Source organism: Arabidopsis lyrata (assembly GCF_000004255.2).
Source record: "Arabidopsis lyrata subsp. lyrata unplaced genomic scaffold ARALYscaffold_4, whole genome shotgun sequence".
In the NCBI taxonomy this organism is placed as follows: Eukaryota; Viridiplantae; Streptophyta; class Magnoliopsida; order Brassicales; family Brassicaceae; genus Arabidopsis; species Arabidopsis lyrata.
Genome location: NW_003302552.1, coordinates 14949179 through 14966265, shown reverse-complemented (window position 1 = coordinate 14966265; position 17087 = coordinate 14949179). Strand labels below are relative to the sequence as shown.

Below are 17087 nucleotides of genomic sequence, written 5' to 3'. Positions count from 1 at the left end.
AGTACCGAACAATAAACAAAAAAATAACCAATAGAATACAGATATATACGAATTTGACAAAGAAAAAGGAGCATAGTGATTATCTAAAACCAATACAAAAATATATAGAGATTATCATTAACAAGAAAAAAAAAGATTTAATAGAGAAAGGTCTTGACAATCAGAATCCTATATAAGTAATTAAGATTCTAAAACTCCTCTCTGCCGCTTATACTTTTTCTTCTTGTCTCTCTATTTTTGATAACAATGGAGGGAGGTGATGATCAACTCAAGCGTTTGCAGAGAGAGAAGAGATTATTAAATATTTTGTCTGTTGGCACGGAGAGAATGGTTAGAGCTTTTAGCTATGAGGATAACGGAGAAACATCCACTGAAGGTCATGCTAGTGTGAAGAATAAAAAGAGAGAGAGAAGCGATATTAACAACGGTCTAAGGAGCACAACGACGATCTCCAGATTGAGCAAACGACTGAAGATTGATGAGTGCGAGAATCAAGACCCGAAACAAAACCCTAATCTTCATGCTTCTTCTCCAAGTTTGTGCCATGTAGCGACCAAGAGGCCTCAAAAAGTGGTTTCAAACAAATCGGTAAGACGAAGAAAGCCGGTTAGAGTTATAGTGACGGATGAAGATAGGACGCCGCCGGAATGGCTGGTCAACATGATGAGAGAAAAGAACAGTGTGGATGCAAAGCTGATATTTGTCAAGGTTCTTACCAATAGTGATGTTGACAAAGGTCAGACACGTCTCTTGATGCCCTGGAACCAGATACTGGATATGGGCTTCTTAAACAAGGAAGAGTTAGGAATGATAGATAAACATTACAAAAAAAGGTTACTCAGAAGAAAAAAACATTACAAAAAGATTAGTGATTGTGACAAAGGAGCGGATGTGATCTTGGTGAGTTCTGAGGGTCAACAGAAGCTTAAGCTCAAGAGATGGGATATGAGCTCCACTTCCAACTACGCCTTGGGTTCAGGATGGAACAAGGTCGTCGCCGGTAACAGTCTAGAGAAAGGCCAGAGGATTCGGGTCTGGTCCTTCCACTCCCTAGACAAGCTCTATATTGCTCTAGTTCTTCTGGATCCAGCTCCAGCTACAGATCCAACACCAGCTCCGGCTATCCCTCTGATTCCAGATCCAGCTCCATCTTCACCTCCGGCTCCGGTTGTTACTAGAGATTCTGACGAGCTATATATATCTCAAGCTGAGGCTCAAGAAGAGAGTGACATAATACTTCCAGTTCCAGTCCCTGCAGATAAAGATTGGGAGTGCCTAAATTTATTTGCTGAAGTGCCCGAGGAGACAATTCGTCTCGAGGCTCTACAAGAGGCAAATAGGAGGAGGTCACTGGTCTCCGACACAGAGCTGGACCTCGAGCTCCGGTTGTAACTAAGAGATTCCAGCCAAAAACAGCTCTGCTATGTGACTAATTTCTCTTGCTTTTTTGGTCTTTTTAGTTGTGGATTCTAGCTCTACTGCCGTGGTTTGCCATGCAAGTACTTTTTTCAGACACTCGAAGATGGTTTTTTGCATGTCCTTTTTATGGGGGTGTTATTTTTATTTTTTAGACTAATTATTGTGCAAGTACTTAGATTAATTATTGTGCTGATTTTCATGCAAGTACTTAGATTAATTATTGTGCTGATTTTCATTCCTTAAATAGGTCCTTTTTGTTTGAACGGATGATGTTTGTTTTGGCAAGTTTTATTTCGCACTTGCCTTTATTTCATAAGATAAATATTCCTCGTAAGATAGCGGAACTAACCAATTACATTACGAAAGAAATGAACTATATATACAGACAGATCTTTGACTCAATTGGTCCTCTAGGTAGACACTAGACAGTGACGTACTTATGAGCCACGAGAAGAAGCCAAGCCATGTTCTTCTGCTGAGCCTCTCTGAAGAATACTCAACTAGCTTTTTATATAGCTCAAGATGTTTCATCGCGAGGTTGTACAAATTAAATAAGAGGTAAGTAGGAGGAGGCTCACTGGTCGCCGTCCCAGAGCTGGACCTCCAGTTCTGGTTGTAGCTAGAGATTTCAACCCAAAAAGCTCTGCTATGGGACTAATCTCTGTTTATTGTCGACTCTAGCTCTATTGCCGTGCCATGAAAGTTCTATATTTAAGGCATTTTCTAGGGTGTTTTTTTTCCCCCTTTATTACGAGTGTTGTTTAGATACTGCTGATATTTCATGCGTGCATTCTGTAATTCCTTGATTGTCTGAACGGTTGATGTTTAAAAAACGTACTAGAAAGTTACTATATCAACATTCATTCAACGCAACACATCATATGTTTTTGTTTTGCTCGGTTGGAGTATACCTGGTTAAGAAACACAATGCCAGTCTTTTACCAAAAAAAAAAAAAAACACAATGCCAGCTTCTGGAGGGACTAATAGACGGAGCCCGGACAAAACTCCATCAAGAACATGGTCTGCCTTACGATAGTGCATTTCTAATATGGAAGGTAATTGGAGAAGTAATTCACACAATCCAGGAACCACCTCACCAAAAAAGTTAGCTGACTCTTCTCTAGAAATTTTCTGCATCACAACAAAACAATTGTCTTTGAGTACTTTATATATGCCCCCAAGTGTAAAATGCTCACCTTAAGAGAAAATGAATAAAAAAACACAAACAAACTAAGAAAGTAGTGCAAGGCAAAGAGCGTGTCGAGTTAACCATTGACTCACTTGGTCCTCTGGACATTGTTTGGAGCTCTTCTTCAACAGGTGGTGGCCAAACTAGAGATGAAGAGTTAGCCACAAGAGGCAAATACTGAAGAATTGACCTAAGATATGCCCTCCTCTTCTTCATTGATTATTGCCTTCCCTAATTTCTTGAAAAAGATTTTAAAAACATGAGATAAAAAATGTCTGCAAATGAATCGACATCTGATATATGTTGTATCTATATGACAGCGCGTTGACTTTATTAGCTTGAAGAAAAAGAAACCCATTTTATTTCTTTATAAACAGATGACACCAAAGTCAAACAAAGAACACGTTCATTTACCCTGCCAGCTAGTAAAACAACGTGTAGTCTGTCCGCTTTGATTAGAAACGGCACGTAGTTTCTATGAACTTAAACCGAACAAATATACCGGTTTATTTCGGTTAAAAATGGCTTCCTTGTGATTTTGATTGACAAGGGAACGAACTCTGTAGAGAGAGAAAAAAATCTAGACTTTGCAAATTGCGAGAAAAACTCTGAAACATTGAGTTGAAGACCGAGTTAAATCGCCAGATTCAATGTAAAGCTTTTCTTTTGTCGCTAACTTTGTGGAATTTAGGTTATTCCGTTGAAAACCCTAGTTTCAGATTTGTGTCTCTTTTTTCCACATCTCGCATCTTCGTTGATTCCTGGTTTCACAATTTGGATGTAGATTTTTCGTGCAACCATGGCTGGGGTTATGCAGAAGTTCCTTATTGCATCAATGTTCATGTGGATTCTTCCTATTGCGATATTATATGGATTCAACAATGATTTGCTTCCTGGTAAGCCTTGATGCATCTTTAGATTATGGGATCAACTTTTTCTCGAGGTAAGTTCACATGAAAGCTTAAATGTCCAGGTTTGACTTGATGTTATGAGGAAATTCTTATTGTATACATGATTTTTCCTTTTGAGTTTTGTTTAATCGTGTTTGGAGTTCTTGAATTGAAATTCTGTAAGAAGGTTTTAGATTAGAAACTCTAGTTAGAAGTTCTTGCTTGTTAACTTGGTGTGGGTTTTGAGAGTGGTGACTGGTAAGTAAAGAAAGAACTCATTTACACCTGTTCTCGTATTTGTTAGACTGAGAAAGATGTATCATTTTTTGTTCAAATTTAGATTGTGAGTAGTATCATATGGTGTTTGGATTATAATTATGAGTTTTCTCTGGATCTTTCTTTGACTAAATCACTGAGGTTTCAGTTGCACAAGGGTATAGTTTTAAGGAGTATGATGATTTTGTAAGAACCAGAGGGCATTATGTTGCTAGTTTACAGGTTCCCCTTTGCTATCAAGTCTGTTCTAAAACTATGATATGCATATCTAAGTAATTCCTGATAATAAGTTTAGTCTTGTAGATTATGAGTGATTGGATTGTGGCTTGTAGTAGGAGGTTTTTTCACATAAAGCATTTCAAATTGAGTTTAACCCTGAGAACCACCATTTGAATAAGTTAGGAAAGATTTTATAAGTTTCTGTTAGGGGGAGCAAATATCATGAACTCTTCATTGTTTTACTTATAGAATCATCTTAGCTTCTGCAAACATTCTTTGTTTTTTTAGTGGAACTTGATTTTGGAGAATAGCTAATTCTTGGGATCTGATGGCAGATTAGAGAATTTTCTAGTGGTTATGTAGTATATTCCCAGATTTAGTTATGTAATAGCAAATATGATAGTTACTGACCGTTTAAACTGCAACCATAGGTGTTTCCAGAGATTTTACCACGTCTTACACTACTCTGTTTAAATCTTTGACAGGTTCAACAACATTGTCTCCACATTCTCTGACACTACTTAGTGGATTTCTTGCGGTGGTATCAGTCAATGTAGTGATTGTTTTCTACATCTGTCTGGCCTTGAAAGAACCTGTGGATAAACACAAGCCAGACGCTTCTTTTGTGGCAGAGGCCAAAGATAGTGTGAAGAAATTGACATCAGGAGTCACAAGTACAGACCCTGCGCTCAAGAAACAAGAGTGAGCTAAAAACACATTCCATTATCTTAAAACAAGGAACAGCGTTAGATTGCATCAGATGGAGCAGAGCTCAGGTTCTTGCAATGTATTGTTTTGTAACTGCAGAAGTTCTTGGCTGCTGTGTCATTCTGTACTGTGACATCTGAGGGTTTTGGGTTGGTTGAGTAGAAAAATACGCCATGTTGATTTTGAACAGAGCCAAGAGCTAATGTTTTAGGACAAAATTTCACAAAACCATAACAGTTGTGTCCATAATTGTCTAATTTTAAGCAGGTTGATCGGTTTTGTCCATACTTCTCTGCCACATACTCGTGACATTCTTCGAGTCTAAGTTAGCTCAAGAAAACAAATATTAAATTATAGATTCGGTGATGAATAGGAAAGTAACTCAATCCTGGTTCCCGTCCAAAGAAATGTGTGGACAAAATTGATCAACTTTCATATGAAAAAAGTGAAAAGTAACTTGCTAAATATTCTTTTGAAAAATTCATTTTATTTTCATATGAAGTTGAAGTTCCTTAGTTTTTCTCTAAATTGATAACAAGAGTATTGAGTTGGGCTCAGTTTCTTAGTTTTTCTCTAAATTGATAACAAGAGTATTGAGTTGGGCTCAGTTTCTTAGTTTTTCTCTAAATTGATAACAAGAGTATTGAGTTGGGCTCAGTTTGTTGTTGCTTGGTGCTGTGGGATCATCTTCACTATCATAGTTCTGGCGGCTGCACATCTTATCCTTTTCTCGGCCCCTACATCGGCCAGCGGTGCAATGCTGAGGATATTCTAATTTCTCTTTGCTGCCTCTTTAATTTTAGGGCAGATGCTTAGATGTATGTCAATTCTGCACATGCATGCTTTGTCTTGAAGAGGAGACATATATAAAGGCCTCATCAAATATCCTAGCGTATCTCCACCTCTTGTGCTCTTCATCAGTTTTGGTCATCAGCTTGATCATTGAGATCAAAGCATTTATCTTCCTCTGGTACTCTTTTGAGCTGATAGCTGTCAACAACGTAACACAGCTGAATTACATTCTAGAACGTCACAAGATAAATGCTCTTCATCAGTTGTCAACAACACAGCTGATTTACATTCTAGAACGTCACAAAGACATACAAGTATGTTTAAGATATGCATCACGGTGTTTTCTTCAGCTTTCTTTCTCAAAATTGACAATGTGTGAGCTGAAGAGTAGATTGCAAACAATAATGCATGGTACATGCAATCAAGTAGTGGATTTGACCAAACACTAAGGCTCTTCTCTTTAAGATCGGGAAATAATTAATTTTCAGTTGTGAGTCTTTGTTTTCAATGTTTTATAGACTTCCACGAAATTTCCTAGTTATCCAAACCTACAAAGATGAAAAGCGCCATGCAAAAGATTAAAGATTTATTTTTAAAAAAAATGTCAAATAAATTAGAAAATATTACTTGACTGTCCGGACTTTTGGTTCAATTTGGATTCGATCGAATGTTTTTTACCTTTATATTTTACCACTATTTTTTTTTTAATCTTTTCTAAGGTATCGCTAAACCTTTTTTCTCCTTAACAAAAAAAAATATATACAAATTTTATATTTTGATGTGAAATGATTACATTGATAATTTTTTCCTATCAAACTACACTAACATTATATATCTTTATTGGAAAAAAAAACTATTTGTTTTCAAATAAGTCTAATTCTACATCCCTAAATTAGTCGAGCTACTTCTTAGCAAAATAAATAAATTAGTCGAGCTACTACTAGAAAAAAGAAAGAAAGAAAGAAAGAAATAAGAAGGTGGGTGTTATACGCCACGTAAGACGGGGTCAAATAACGAACAACACAACTGCTATTTCTTTCCGTACTACTATTTCAGTCCGCTCTCATGTGTCAAATAAAGTCAAAATCTTTCGTCTCCGCGTATTCATTCTCCTACGAATACGTATTTTTATTTTCTTCTCTGTAAAAATAAAACGATCCCTTAAAACTGTAAAATTTCAGTATACCATGTTACGCGTACCATTGCTTATATATATTTTCCAAAAAAAATTATATATTACGTACACCATTGGAATTGTATATGCATTTGTGAAGGACTAATTAAACCAATTTTTTTTTGGTGTGCAAAGGACCAATTAAAACATATATGGTCTGGTCTGGTCTGGTCTGTTAGATTAAGAAAGAAGCGTATGTGGTCTCTGTTATCCATATAGGATTAATTATAATCTGTAATATTAAAAGCTAAAATTATCGACGTTTAGTTCTAGTCTATAGTATATGTTATTAGACAAGTATTTATTGGCAATAGCAAAGCAAAACTGACTTAAATAATCCAAACAAATCCTTACTTAATTAGCGTGTCAAGAAAGATGCAGAATTTTTCTAAGATTATATACTTTCTTTTTGACTTTAGTTGTTGTTTAGATAAACTACTTATTTTCTCTCCGGCAGTATTTGACTTCAATTTAAAATGCTTTTGTTACCTATATATGACAAAGAAGATGAAAAGCTCACTGATTAAGTAAAAGTGGCAACACAAATTAGAAAAGAAAATTCTTTATATATTAACTGAGAAGCAATTAGTAAAAAATACATATGCTAAAATTAATATATATGTTTAAGTGAAAAAAAATTGCTTGTGTTTTTTTTTTAAGCTACTACACATTTGCTGTCAATTCACCAGCAGCATTCAAAATGACAATGAATTGTAAATTTAAGTTAGTATGACAATGAATTGTAAATTTAAGTTAGTATTACTTCATTATTTATGGTCAAAAATCGGCACTTGAGTTAAACGGAATTGTAAATGAGGATGTTAAGTTGATATAGACGATAGTTTAATAACTATATCTTGCAGTCCACACATAATATGGTAACGCGTAGAAAAGACTGAAGTGTGGAGAATCAGATATTGAAAAAAGATTAATTATATGTTATAAGCATTTAATAATATAAAATTAAAACCGACCACATAACTTATTCTTATCACTCACAAAACGATGGCAATACGAGTATTTAAATTTTAATCTCCCAGTCAATACACGCCAAAACATGTGGAAATCTTTCTTCATCATGTTCACTATAAATACATCACAAATTTTATTTCTCTTAAAAGTTCCACAAACCTCTCTCTCTTTCTCTATTGCTTACGTCATCAAATCAATGGCACTGATCCAAAACCCTAATATAAAACATGTTCCATTTCTAAGAAACAGAACTCCAGAACAAACACTCTTTCTTCCTCATACTCTTTCTCTCCCTACTTGTAACCAAAACTCCAAAAGACTTGTGATTACTAATTCTTCTTCTTCTAATTCTTCTCTATTATCACCAGTGATTCTAACTGCTCCGGTTGCTTCTTCTCCTCCTCCGCCGGTTTATCGTGCACCGAAGTCCCCTTGCTCCTGTGGGGCAGTGACTGTACCCTTATCTCGGGTATGGAGAGAGATACAAGGATGTAACAACTGGAAAGATCTCATCGAACCTTTAAACCCTCTTCTCCAACAAGAGATCACTCGCTATGGCAACTTAGTTTCCACTTGTTATAAAGCCTTCGATCTAAACCCTAATTCAAAACGTTACTTGAACTGCAAGTATGGCAAACAAACCCTACTTAAAGAAACCGAAATCGACCAACCTGAGGACTACCAAGTCACCAAATACATCTACGCCACACCGGACATCAACATCAGTCCGATCCAGAACGAGACTAATCGACGAGCTCGTTGGGTAGGTTACGTTGCAGTTTCATCCGATGACTCGGTGAAACGTATAGGGAGGAGAGACATTGTGGTGACTTTTCGTGGAACGGTAACTAACCCTGAATGGTTGGCAAATTTCATGAGCTCTTTAACTCCGGCTAGGTTCCATCCTCATAACCCTCGTCTCGACGTGAAGGTCGAATCCGGGTTCTTGAGTTTATATACATCCGATGAGAGTGAGAGCAAATTCGGGCTAGAGAGCTGCAGAGAACAGCTTCTGTCCGAAATCTCGAGATTGGTGAATAAGTACAAAGGAGAAGAGATGAGTATCACACTCGCTGGACATAGCATGGGAAGCTCATTGGCTCAACTTCTTGCTTATGACATTTCGGAACTAGGTTTAAACCAGAGAATTGGTGAGAGAGATATTCCGGTGACCGTGTTCTCATTCGCAGGTCCTAGGGTTGGTAACTTGGAGTTCAAAAAACGTTGCGAGGAGCTAGGTGTTAAGGTTTTGAGGATCACTAACGTCAATGATCCGGTCACTAAACTTCCTGGTGTTTTATTCAATGAGAATTTTAGGGTTCTACGTTATCATGAAATTCACCACTACCAATTACATTATCTTCTTCCTGGTGAATATGCTCATCGCTAATTATAACGTTTTCATCTCTTCTTTCACGACTACTACTAGGACCCGATCTAAAATCCTCCCCGTGAGAAAACCATATATAATATCCTGGTGTAAAACCTCCCCAATATAAATGATTCCAAACAATGTCTTTTGCAAGAAAATGATCATTACAACATTTGACACAAGGACATGCCATAATACCTTCGATACGCGTCATTTCTTGATTAGATGCAAACTGCATGAATTCCATTAAACCTTCCTTGTACTCCTGCCCCATAGCTCCGGTCTCATCATCTAATCGATTATACATCCACTCTCTAATTTTATAAATATTATGAGAAGACATTTTTTTTTCCAAGATTTTCTTGTGTTTCTGTTTTTTTTTTTTTCTCTTTTTTCTTGTGTCTATGATTCTTTCGTTGTCTAGTATATATATAAAACTTTTCCGACTAACATTTTGTCGGAAATTCGTCGGAAATGCTAAAGTGGTTACCTTTAATATTTCCGACGAATTTCCGACAAGTTTCCGAGCAGTTTCCGATGACATTGGATTGTCGGAATTTTCCATGGTTTCCGACAAATATTTCCGACGAAATTCCGACGAATTTTTAATCGTCGGAAAAGTTTTTATGTTTCCGACGAATTTCCGACGAAATATTATTTTCTTGGAAGTTTGTCGGAAATTCCTCGGAAATCCGTCGGAATAATTCCGACTAAAAATTTCGTCGGAAATGTTCGTCGGAAATTGCTATGTTTTCTTGTAGTGTATGAGCTTCCATGGAGCTGTTCATGTTATGCTCATGTTGGAGTGGAACTCACGCTAGATTTTTTCGATGTTCAAAACATTTCTTGCGTTCACGATCTCCAAACCTATATCGATCTTCTAAACCAACGCAGAATGAACTCAAGATCAGCCGATTCCGATTCCGATGAGGATGAGGAGAGTGACAATTTTGCCTTAGAGTTTTTGAAGAGAAATGGTGAGAAGGTTATGTTCTTGAAGGGACAACGAATGATGCATTGGATAAATGTCGTGGATCTACTTTTTTCTGTATCTAACCATGTGTCCTATTGTAATATTTTTTAGGACCAAAATTTAGGTTTTTTTTTTTTATAATTAATTTAACATGGAACAAAATAATGAAAAGAGTATCTATAACGTACAACGTATATATTACAAGAAAGTGAAAGTTGTTTATTTTTTATGTTTGAATCTATATCTCTTTGTATATAATTTAATTGCATTGTTCATCTTAAAAAAACATAATTTTAGATGTATAGATCAATCATCTTTCCAAAGTCGCAAACGCGTAAATGCATGTGTTTCATACTTTCATATCTGCGTTTACATTTTTCCAATAGTTAAAATATTAATATTTTAATTAAGATGTAAAGAGATGTAAGCTATTAAACTTAGTGTAGTAAACAAGGCAAAATTTTGTTCTAAATTGTTTTTGGTTGAATGTGTGATACAATGCGTTGAATTTATGTCATTTATTTCACTTTATCGTACTTTATACCTAATTGTATGTTTCATGCAAATTAGAATTGACTAATAACTAAACATTCTCCCTAGTTGGAGTTTTAGTTTCTGTCATTAATTAACTCCACTTTTTCGTCCTTTTAGTATAGTTCTATGCTTCATGCAAATTGGAATTGACTATCTAAACATTCTCTGTAGTTGGAATTTTATCACCGAATTTATATTATAATTAAGATGACTAAGCTATAGTCTCCTGATCTCCTCTTTGTTATTCCCTAATTCCTCTCATGGTAATTAGGTCAAACTTTGACTAACGTTAGACCGTTAGTGAATATTGCATGACCCCTTCAATTTCATATGTGAGAAGACTATTTTTGTTTTTCTATTTTGTGCTTATATATATGATTCAAAGTAAATGACTTCGATCCTCGTTTGTCAAAGTGGAAACATAAAATGAAGCTTTTTTGTGTGTGAATCATCTTATCATAAGAAATGTTTGATGTAATTCAAATGATATATCGTCTATCGATCACATATAATTTGATTATGTTGAATGGCTTTACAATGATAGGATATATGATTATATGTAAGAATGTGATAAAGCTGTCTTAAGAGTATTTGAAGACCATGTGCAAATTTTTATATTAAATCTAAACATATATTTGATATTATAATTTTTTAAAAATAAAAATAAGGGCAATTTACACAAATGGCACTAAAAAGTCTTATTATTCTTTTGAAACTTCCAAAAATAGCACACAAAGTTTTTAATCCTCTAATTAATTAAAACAGAAAATACACAAAACCTAATTTTATAAAACCTAATTTCATTTCTTCCACACCCGACGGCTTCGCTTCCAACAAACTTCACCTTCGAAAAACTTGACAACTCCGTCGACCTCGACTTTCGCCGTCGACTTCGACTTTCGCCGTCGACCTCGACTTTCGCCGTCGACCTCGACCTTCGTCGTCACCGGATCTGATTTCTTCACCGGAGATTCGAAGACTTTGTCGGATTCATTCTTCTCCGGTGAGTTTGTGTAATTTCCCTCACTCTCCAATTCTTCTCCGGCGAGTTTCTGTAGTCCTTTCATTCACTTGATTCGATTCAACAAATGCTGAAAGATAATTGGTGAAATTCGATTCCGATTTAGGACATTGATTAGATCACTGTCATTTTCACTGCGATTTGTGACATAGGGCTTTGCTATAAGTGAATCAATTTTAGGATACTTGTATTTCAAACATTGTTGATGAAAATGGTGTACTTGATATGTTTAATTCATAGTACATTCTTTTGTTCTCTAGATTGCTGAAATTAAGAAATGATTGAGTACTAGAAATGAATTTGAGGCTTTATTGTTCTCTCTTTGGCTGAAATTAAGAAATGATTCTCTATAATATTTGTGATTTTTGATTCCATTGGAAGATTTTCTAATCGTTGGTATGGTTTGTGTTGTTTCTCTGCTCTATTTATAACCAAACAAAGTGTTCTTAAGTTCCTTGCACTTAATGAATCTATAGATGTATGAATACAAAAGCTACCGTCATTCTGTGATATATAGACACTATTATATGAATTCATAAGCTTGCTATGTTAGCTTCCATTGTCATTGAAAGTTTGAAGGTACAGAAATCTGTGATTTTGTGTTGCTAAGTATTCAGGATAGCCTTCCCGAAAATCTTCTATGATTCTGTGTTGCTTTTAAGATATTTATTATTACTATCATATGGTAATTGTAGTATTTTGGAGCAAAAACGTTTTACAATACATTCATGTTGCAGTTTATAATCTTTATGTATATATGAATTTGGGGTTGATGTTTCAAATGGCGGATGTTCTTATGAATCTGTGGAACTTATCTACTAGATTTAGTTTTTTTCTGCTGCTACAAACAGCCTACAGCCGAATCAGTTTAATAGAGAAGCCGACTGCATTCTTGTGTGAGAAATACACGAGCTTACCATCACCGCAACTTTCTCAGATACTGAATATTGAAGCATCTAATCATGTAAAATCAGTCTCTTCTTTTTATGGTTTAAACTAGTTTTGGGAAAGATTTATAGTAATTCGGGATGGCCTTCCTGATTTGGGAATGATTTATAGTAATTCGGGATGACCTTCCTAATTTGGGAAGGATTTATAGTAATTCGGGATGGCCTTCCTAAAATATGTAATTGAATGTATTAAGTCTGCTGAATGTGTTTGTTTTTGTGCAGCTGAATGTATTTTGCATCTCACCTTCAAAACCTGATGATCCTGAAGATAAAGTTTCATTGGAAGACGAAGATGATCCAGAACTAAGTCTGCTGGTCGAGCTTCTAGGTAAAGGTTACAAAATGAAATCTGAAGATTGGACAAAATGTTCAACCACTACTTGAACGCAAGACCTATTGTTATTGTAACAAAACATATAACCAGTAAACAAAGCTTCTCATTCGTGAATATCTTACAAATGAGCATCCTGAATATGTTTTAGGAAAGTCATCCTAAATATGTATGTGCCCTTCCTAAAACATATACAAATGAGCATCCTGCTCTATTCCATGTACAACACTGATAGAAGAAGCTCCGACTGATGGATGAAGTACCTACAAGCAAAAAACATAGACATGAAAATAGACAGAGAGTTAAAATTTAAACACATGACTAGAAAGTATCATATCTGTATATTGTATTATTTAGGGAGGCCATCCTAAAATACATGTATCCTTCTTAAAACCTATGAAAATGAGTTTTTACCTTCTACTTTTCATGTGCAGCCAACAAGATTTCTAATGCAAAATCAAACTAAAAAAAATCCAAAGAGACAACAAGATTAGCTGCAAAAGACAACAACATTCCTATAATGTCTGAACAATCCATGGGTGGAATACAAATGATTATAATATCCCAATTGGGCAAAACTTGGTGCTTCTAATAAGCTCTGTAGACTCTGTAAAATAAAATAGTTGTAGCCTGTTATTAGATAAAAGAAATCATGGATTGTATTGTTAGCTGTGATTGAGGAACAAATTAAATAACACTCATAGTAAACTAGAAACTCGAGAGCAACAATCAAATCCAAGAGCTATTAATCAAGAACTAATCACTAAAAGAGTTCAAATCGAGAGCTAATCAAATGGAGGAGCTAATCAAATCCAGAACTATATCCACATCCAATCAAAGCGAGAGCTACACTCACAAGCTAATCAAATCTAGAGCAAAATCACAACGTTGATCAATTTTAGGAGCTACAAACCCAGAAATACATCCACATCGAACCAAATCCAGATCTACAATCACAAACCTCTAATCAAATGCAGGAGTTACAAATCGACATCAAACCATATCCAGAGCTACAATCATAAACGTCTAATTAAATGCAATGGAGGAGTTACAAATCCAGAGCTACAATCACATACCCATGATTTGGTCGTGAATCCCAGAAATTAACTCTTTGATTGAAGCTCTAAGATCGGAAGCTTCAACGGAATTGAAGATCGGAGATTGGAAGCTTTACCGGAATTGAAGATTGGAGATTGAAAGCTTCAGAGGAAACAACAATCGTAAGCTTCTCCGTCTAATGTGTTTAATGTTTATTTTCTATTTTAATTTATTAATTCTTAAAAATCAAAAATAAGGTAAATAAGTGCTATTTTTGTCAAATAAACTTGGGGATGCTATTTTTGTCACAAAAACTTCATTTAGGACTATATGAGACCATTTAATAGGGTTGCTCCTACCTTATAGTTTATAAACATTGAAAAATGAAAATACTCATTTTTGTTATTGATTATGGGCTTTTTGGGCTAAATAGACAACATTTTGGCCCATTGTCTGTTATAAGACGACAAGAACTTATAATTGCACCGAATTACATGGCACATAATTCAAAAAAATAATTAAAAAACTTGAAATTAAAACCACTTCATGCGCATTATGTCTTCTCTATCATTTGATCCTTTTGCCAGCTCCATCTCTCTCTCTCTCTCTCTCTCTCTCTCTCTCTCTCTCTAAAACGAGTCTGCAACTTTATCTCTCTAGAAATCAGAAAAAAACGATGTCGTCCGATGACGAAGGAGGAGAGGAGTATCTCTTCAAGATAGTGATCATCGGCGACTCTGCCGTCGGGAAATCGAACCTTCTCTCTCGCTACGCTCGTAACGAGTTCAACGCTCATTCGAAAGCCACGATCGGCGTCGAGTTCCAAACGCAGAACATGGAGATCGAAGGCAAAGAGGTTAAAGCTCAGATTTGGGATACTGCTGGTCAGGAACGGTTCCGTGCCGTCACTTCCGCTTATTATCGCGGCGCCGTCGGAGCTCTCGTCGTTTACGATATTAGCCGTCGATCCACGTTTGAGAGTGTTGGTCGTTGGCTTGATGAGCTTAAGAGTAAGTCCCTAGCTCTTTGATTTAACTGGTTGATTTCAAATGCGATTTTGGTTGAGCTAAGATAGTCTTGCTCAATTTGAATAGTGGATTTAGTCAATTAGGTCCTGAAAATTGTAAATTAGGAAGCTGAATTTGGTGGAAATGTGGACTTTCTTCTCCAGATTTGGTAGAGTGTGCTGATTGATCAAGATTCTTACCATTGTATGAACTAGGCCTCGGCGTTCGGGTATTCGGAACGGTTCCGGTTCTAGAGTTTAGGATCTATATAGGAACCGAAACAATTTCAGTTCTGGTTTGATTTAGATCTCAAGATTTAGTGGTGACTTATTCTTTACTTAGGCCAAATGTGAAGTCTTCTCCATATGAATCTGTTCAAGTTTGATTTGAATGCTAGTTTGTTAAACCTTTGTTGATTCATTTTTGGTTGTGTTTTATTTTGGCAGCACATTCGGATACAACGGTTGCGAGGATGCTGGTGGGAAACAAATGCGATCTAGAAAGCATAAGAGCGGTGAGCGTGGAAGAAGGCAAAGCATTAGCGGAAACGGAAGGACTATTCTTCATGGAAACATCAGCTCTCGATTCAACAAACGTTAAAACAGCTTTTGAAATGGTAATCCGCGACATTTACACCAATGTTAGCCGGAAACAACTCAACTCCGACACTTACAAAACCGAACTAAGCATGAAGAACCGAGTAAGTCTCGTTAAGGATGATAACAAAGGCTCCACACAAGGCTTTGGTTTCTCTTGCTGTTCTTCTTCGTGACCAAATTATTTTTCTTTTGCTTCGTTACTCTATAAATTTTCACAAGATTTTTGTCTTTTGAATTTTTTTTAACCATAGAAAAAAAGAAAGAAAAGCGAAGATCATATAGAATTCATAAGTTGTAATGTTTCTTTCTTTTATGTGTGGATCGTATAGTAAACACTTTATACGAGAATTTATCATTGCATAATCTCTATTTATCTCTTTAATTCCCATATATTTTATATTTATGTCAATTGAAAAAACAATTAATTTTTCGACAATTTCAATGACATCATCTAATAACCACTATCGATGAAACTTAGGCAAATAACGTTTAAGTGGCTCCAATGGTCACTTGAGTCTCAACCACCACTCACAATCTTAAAAGATGATATGCGCAAGAATCCGACCGCTAATTTCGTCACCATTAGCCTTCACTATCTCCGCAACTAAACACTCTCCAATCAATCTCCGATTATTCCCTCGCCGCTCCTTCTCCACCGTAACCGCCATGTCTTCTTCAACCACACAGAGTCAGATCATAGAACACATCGTCTTATTCAAAGCTAAAGACGATGCTGACACCAACAAAATCACCTCCATGATCAACAACCTCAACGCTCTTGCCTCTCTCGATCAAGTGCTTCACATCTCCACCGCTCCTCTCCACCGTCTTGGATCCTCCGCCTTCACCTTCACTCACGTCCTCCATAGCCGTTACGGATCTAAGGAAGATCTTGCCTCCTACGGTGCACATCCAGATCACGTTCGTGTTGTTAAGGAATCTGTGTTACCGGTCTGCGATGACATCATGGCCGTTGATTGGATCGCCGATCGAATCCCCGGAACCATAGCGCCGCCTCCTGGTTCGGTTGCGAAACTCACGCTACTCACATTGAAAGAGAATCTTTCCGCTGAGGCGAAATCGGAGATTACGGGAGTAATTAAGGGACTAAGTGAGAAATTTCCAGGAATTGATCAGATTACTGTTGGAGAAAACTTTTCTCCAGCTAGAGCTAAAGGTTTCTCTATTGCTTCGATTGCGTATTTCAAGAATTTGGGTGAAATGGAAGCTGTGGATGCTCAGAAGGAGTTGGTGAATTCGCAAAAGGATAAGGTTCGTGATTATGTGGATTCTACCATTGTTGTTGAGTTCTTGGTGCCGTCTTCTTCACAGTCTTCTAGTCTGTAAAAAAAGGTTCAATTTCAATCCTTTGAACACTTTGGGACCTATTTGTCATTTGAGAATAAAGCATTGTTAATTAGGAAATTTGAGTGTGATGATGATATATGCTTTTGTTTTTCCCTTTGAGGAACTCTGTTGGAATAAGAATTTTTAAGCACAAAGAAACTTTGAGCAATCAATATGACTTATGGTATTATAGTAGCTTGCTGCATCAGCTGCTCTTAGAATTGTACACTGATGCTAATAAAGCTGAAAGCCCACATGATGGAATCTTGGCTTCT

The 17087-nt window shown here is 36.2% G+C and overlaps 5 protein-coding genes across 6 annotated transcripts; all 5 read left to right on the top strand.

The window, feature by feature from the left end:
- Positions 1–218: 218 nt before the first annotated feature.
- Positions 219–1843, top strand: LOC9315406 (B3 domain-containing protein At2g31720). The gene has a single exon (XM_002881146.2). The coding sequence runs from the start codon at positions 247–249 to the stop codon at positions 1390–1392; it is 1146 nt and encodes a 381-aa protein (XP_002881192.1). The 5' UTR covers positions 219–246; the 3' UTR covers positions 1393–1843.
- Positions 1844–3162: 1319 nt separating this feature from the next.
- Positions 3163–4989, top strand: LOC9317258. 2 transcript variants are annotated; one of them, XM_021027789.1, is made up of 3 exons: positions 3163–3261; positions 3394–3505; positions 4480–4989. In XM_021027789.1, the coding sequence occupies exons 2-3, from the start codon at positions 3409–3411 to the stop codon at positions 4698–4700; spliced, it is 318 nt and encodes a 105-aa protein (XP_020883448.1). In that variant the 5' UTR covers positions 3163–3261; positions 3394–3408; the 3' UTR covers positions 4701–4989. The 2 variants fall into 2 exon arrangements, with proteins under 2 accessions (XP_020883448.1, XP_002881191.1); XM_002881145.2 differs by having other exon boundaries at positions 3194–3300.
- Positions 4990–7535: 2546 nt separating this feature from the next.
- Positions 7536–10096, top strand: LOC9317257 (phospholipase A1-Ialpha2, chloroplastic). The gene is made up of 2 exons (XM_002881144.2): positions 7536–8965; positions 9774–10096. The coding sequence occupies exons 1-2, from the start codon at positions 7726–7728 to the stop codon at positions 10094–10096; spliced, it is 1563 nt and encodes a 520-aa protein (XP_002881190.2). The 5' UTR covers positions 7536–7725.
- Positions 10097–14396: 4300 nt separating this feature from the next.
- LOC9317255 (ras-related protein RABA5d) lies at positions 14397–15813 on the top strand. The gene is made up of 2 exons (XM_002881142.2): positions 14397–14869; positions 15313–15813. The coding sequence occupies exons 1-2, from the start codon at positions 14536–14538 to the stop codon at positions 15636–15638; spliced, it is 660 nt and encodes a 219-aa protein (XP_002881188.1). The 5' UTR covers positions 14397–14535; the 3' UTR covers positions 15639–15813.
- An 86-nt stretch (positions 15814–15899) lies between these two features.
- Positions 15900–16997, top strand: LOC9315405 (stress-response A/B barrel domain-containing protein UP3). Its single transcript, XM_021027182.1, has one exon. The coding sequence runs from the start codon at positions 16009–16011 to the stop codon at positions 16810–16812; it is 804 nt and encodes a 267-aa protein (XP_020882841.1). The 5' UTR covers positions 15900–16008; the 3' UTR covers positions 16813–16997.
- Positions 16998–17087: the final 90 nt, after the last annotated feature.

What these genes read in the sequence shown, in the direction of transcription:
- LOC9317255 (XM_002881142.2), top strand. Translation starts at nt 14,536, where the DNA reads ATGTCGTCCGATGACGAAGGAGGAGAGGAGTATCTCTTCAAGATAGTG. An exon ending in TTGGCTTGATGAGCTTAAGA is followed by an intron (nt 14,870 to 15,312) that starts GTAAGTCCCTAG and finishes TTATTTTGGCAG; the next exon opens with CACATTCGGATACAACGGTT.
- LOC9317257 (XM_002881144.2), top strand. Translation starts at nt 7,726, where the DNA reads ATGTGGAAATCTTTCTTCATCATGTTCACTATAAATACATCACAAATT. An exon ending in TGAGAATTTTAGGGTTCTAC is followed by an intron (nt 8,966 to 9,773) that starts GTTATCATGAAA and finishes GTTTTCTTGTAG; the next exon opens with TGTATGAGCTTCCATGGAGC.
- LOC9315405 (XM_021027182.1), top strand. Translation starts at nt 16,009, where the DNA reads ATGATATGCGCAAGAATCCGACCGCTAATTTCGTCACCATTAGCCTTC.
- LOC9317258 (XM_021027789.1), top strand. Translation starts at nt 3,409, where the DNA reads ATGGCTGGGGTTATGCAGAAGTTCCTTATTGCATCAATGTTCATGTGG. An exon ending in CAACAATGATTTGCTTCCTG is followed by an intron (nt 3,506 to 4,479) that starts GTAAGCCTTGAT and finishes AATCTTTGACAG; the next exon opens with GTTCAACAACATTGTCTCCA.
- LOC9315406 (XM_002881146.2), top strand. Translation starts at nt 247, where the DNA reads ATGGAGGGAGGTGATGATCAACTCAAGCGTTTGCAGAGAGAGAAGAGA.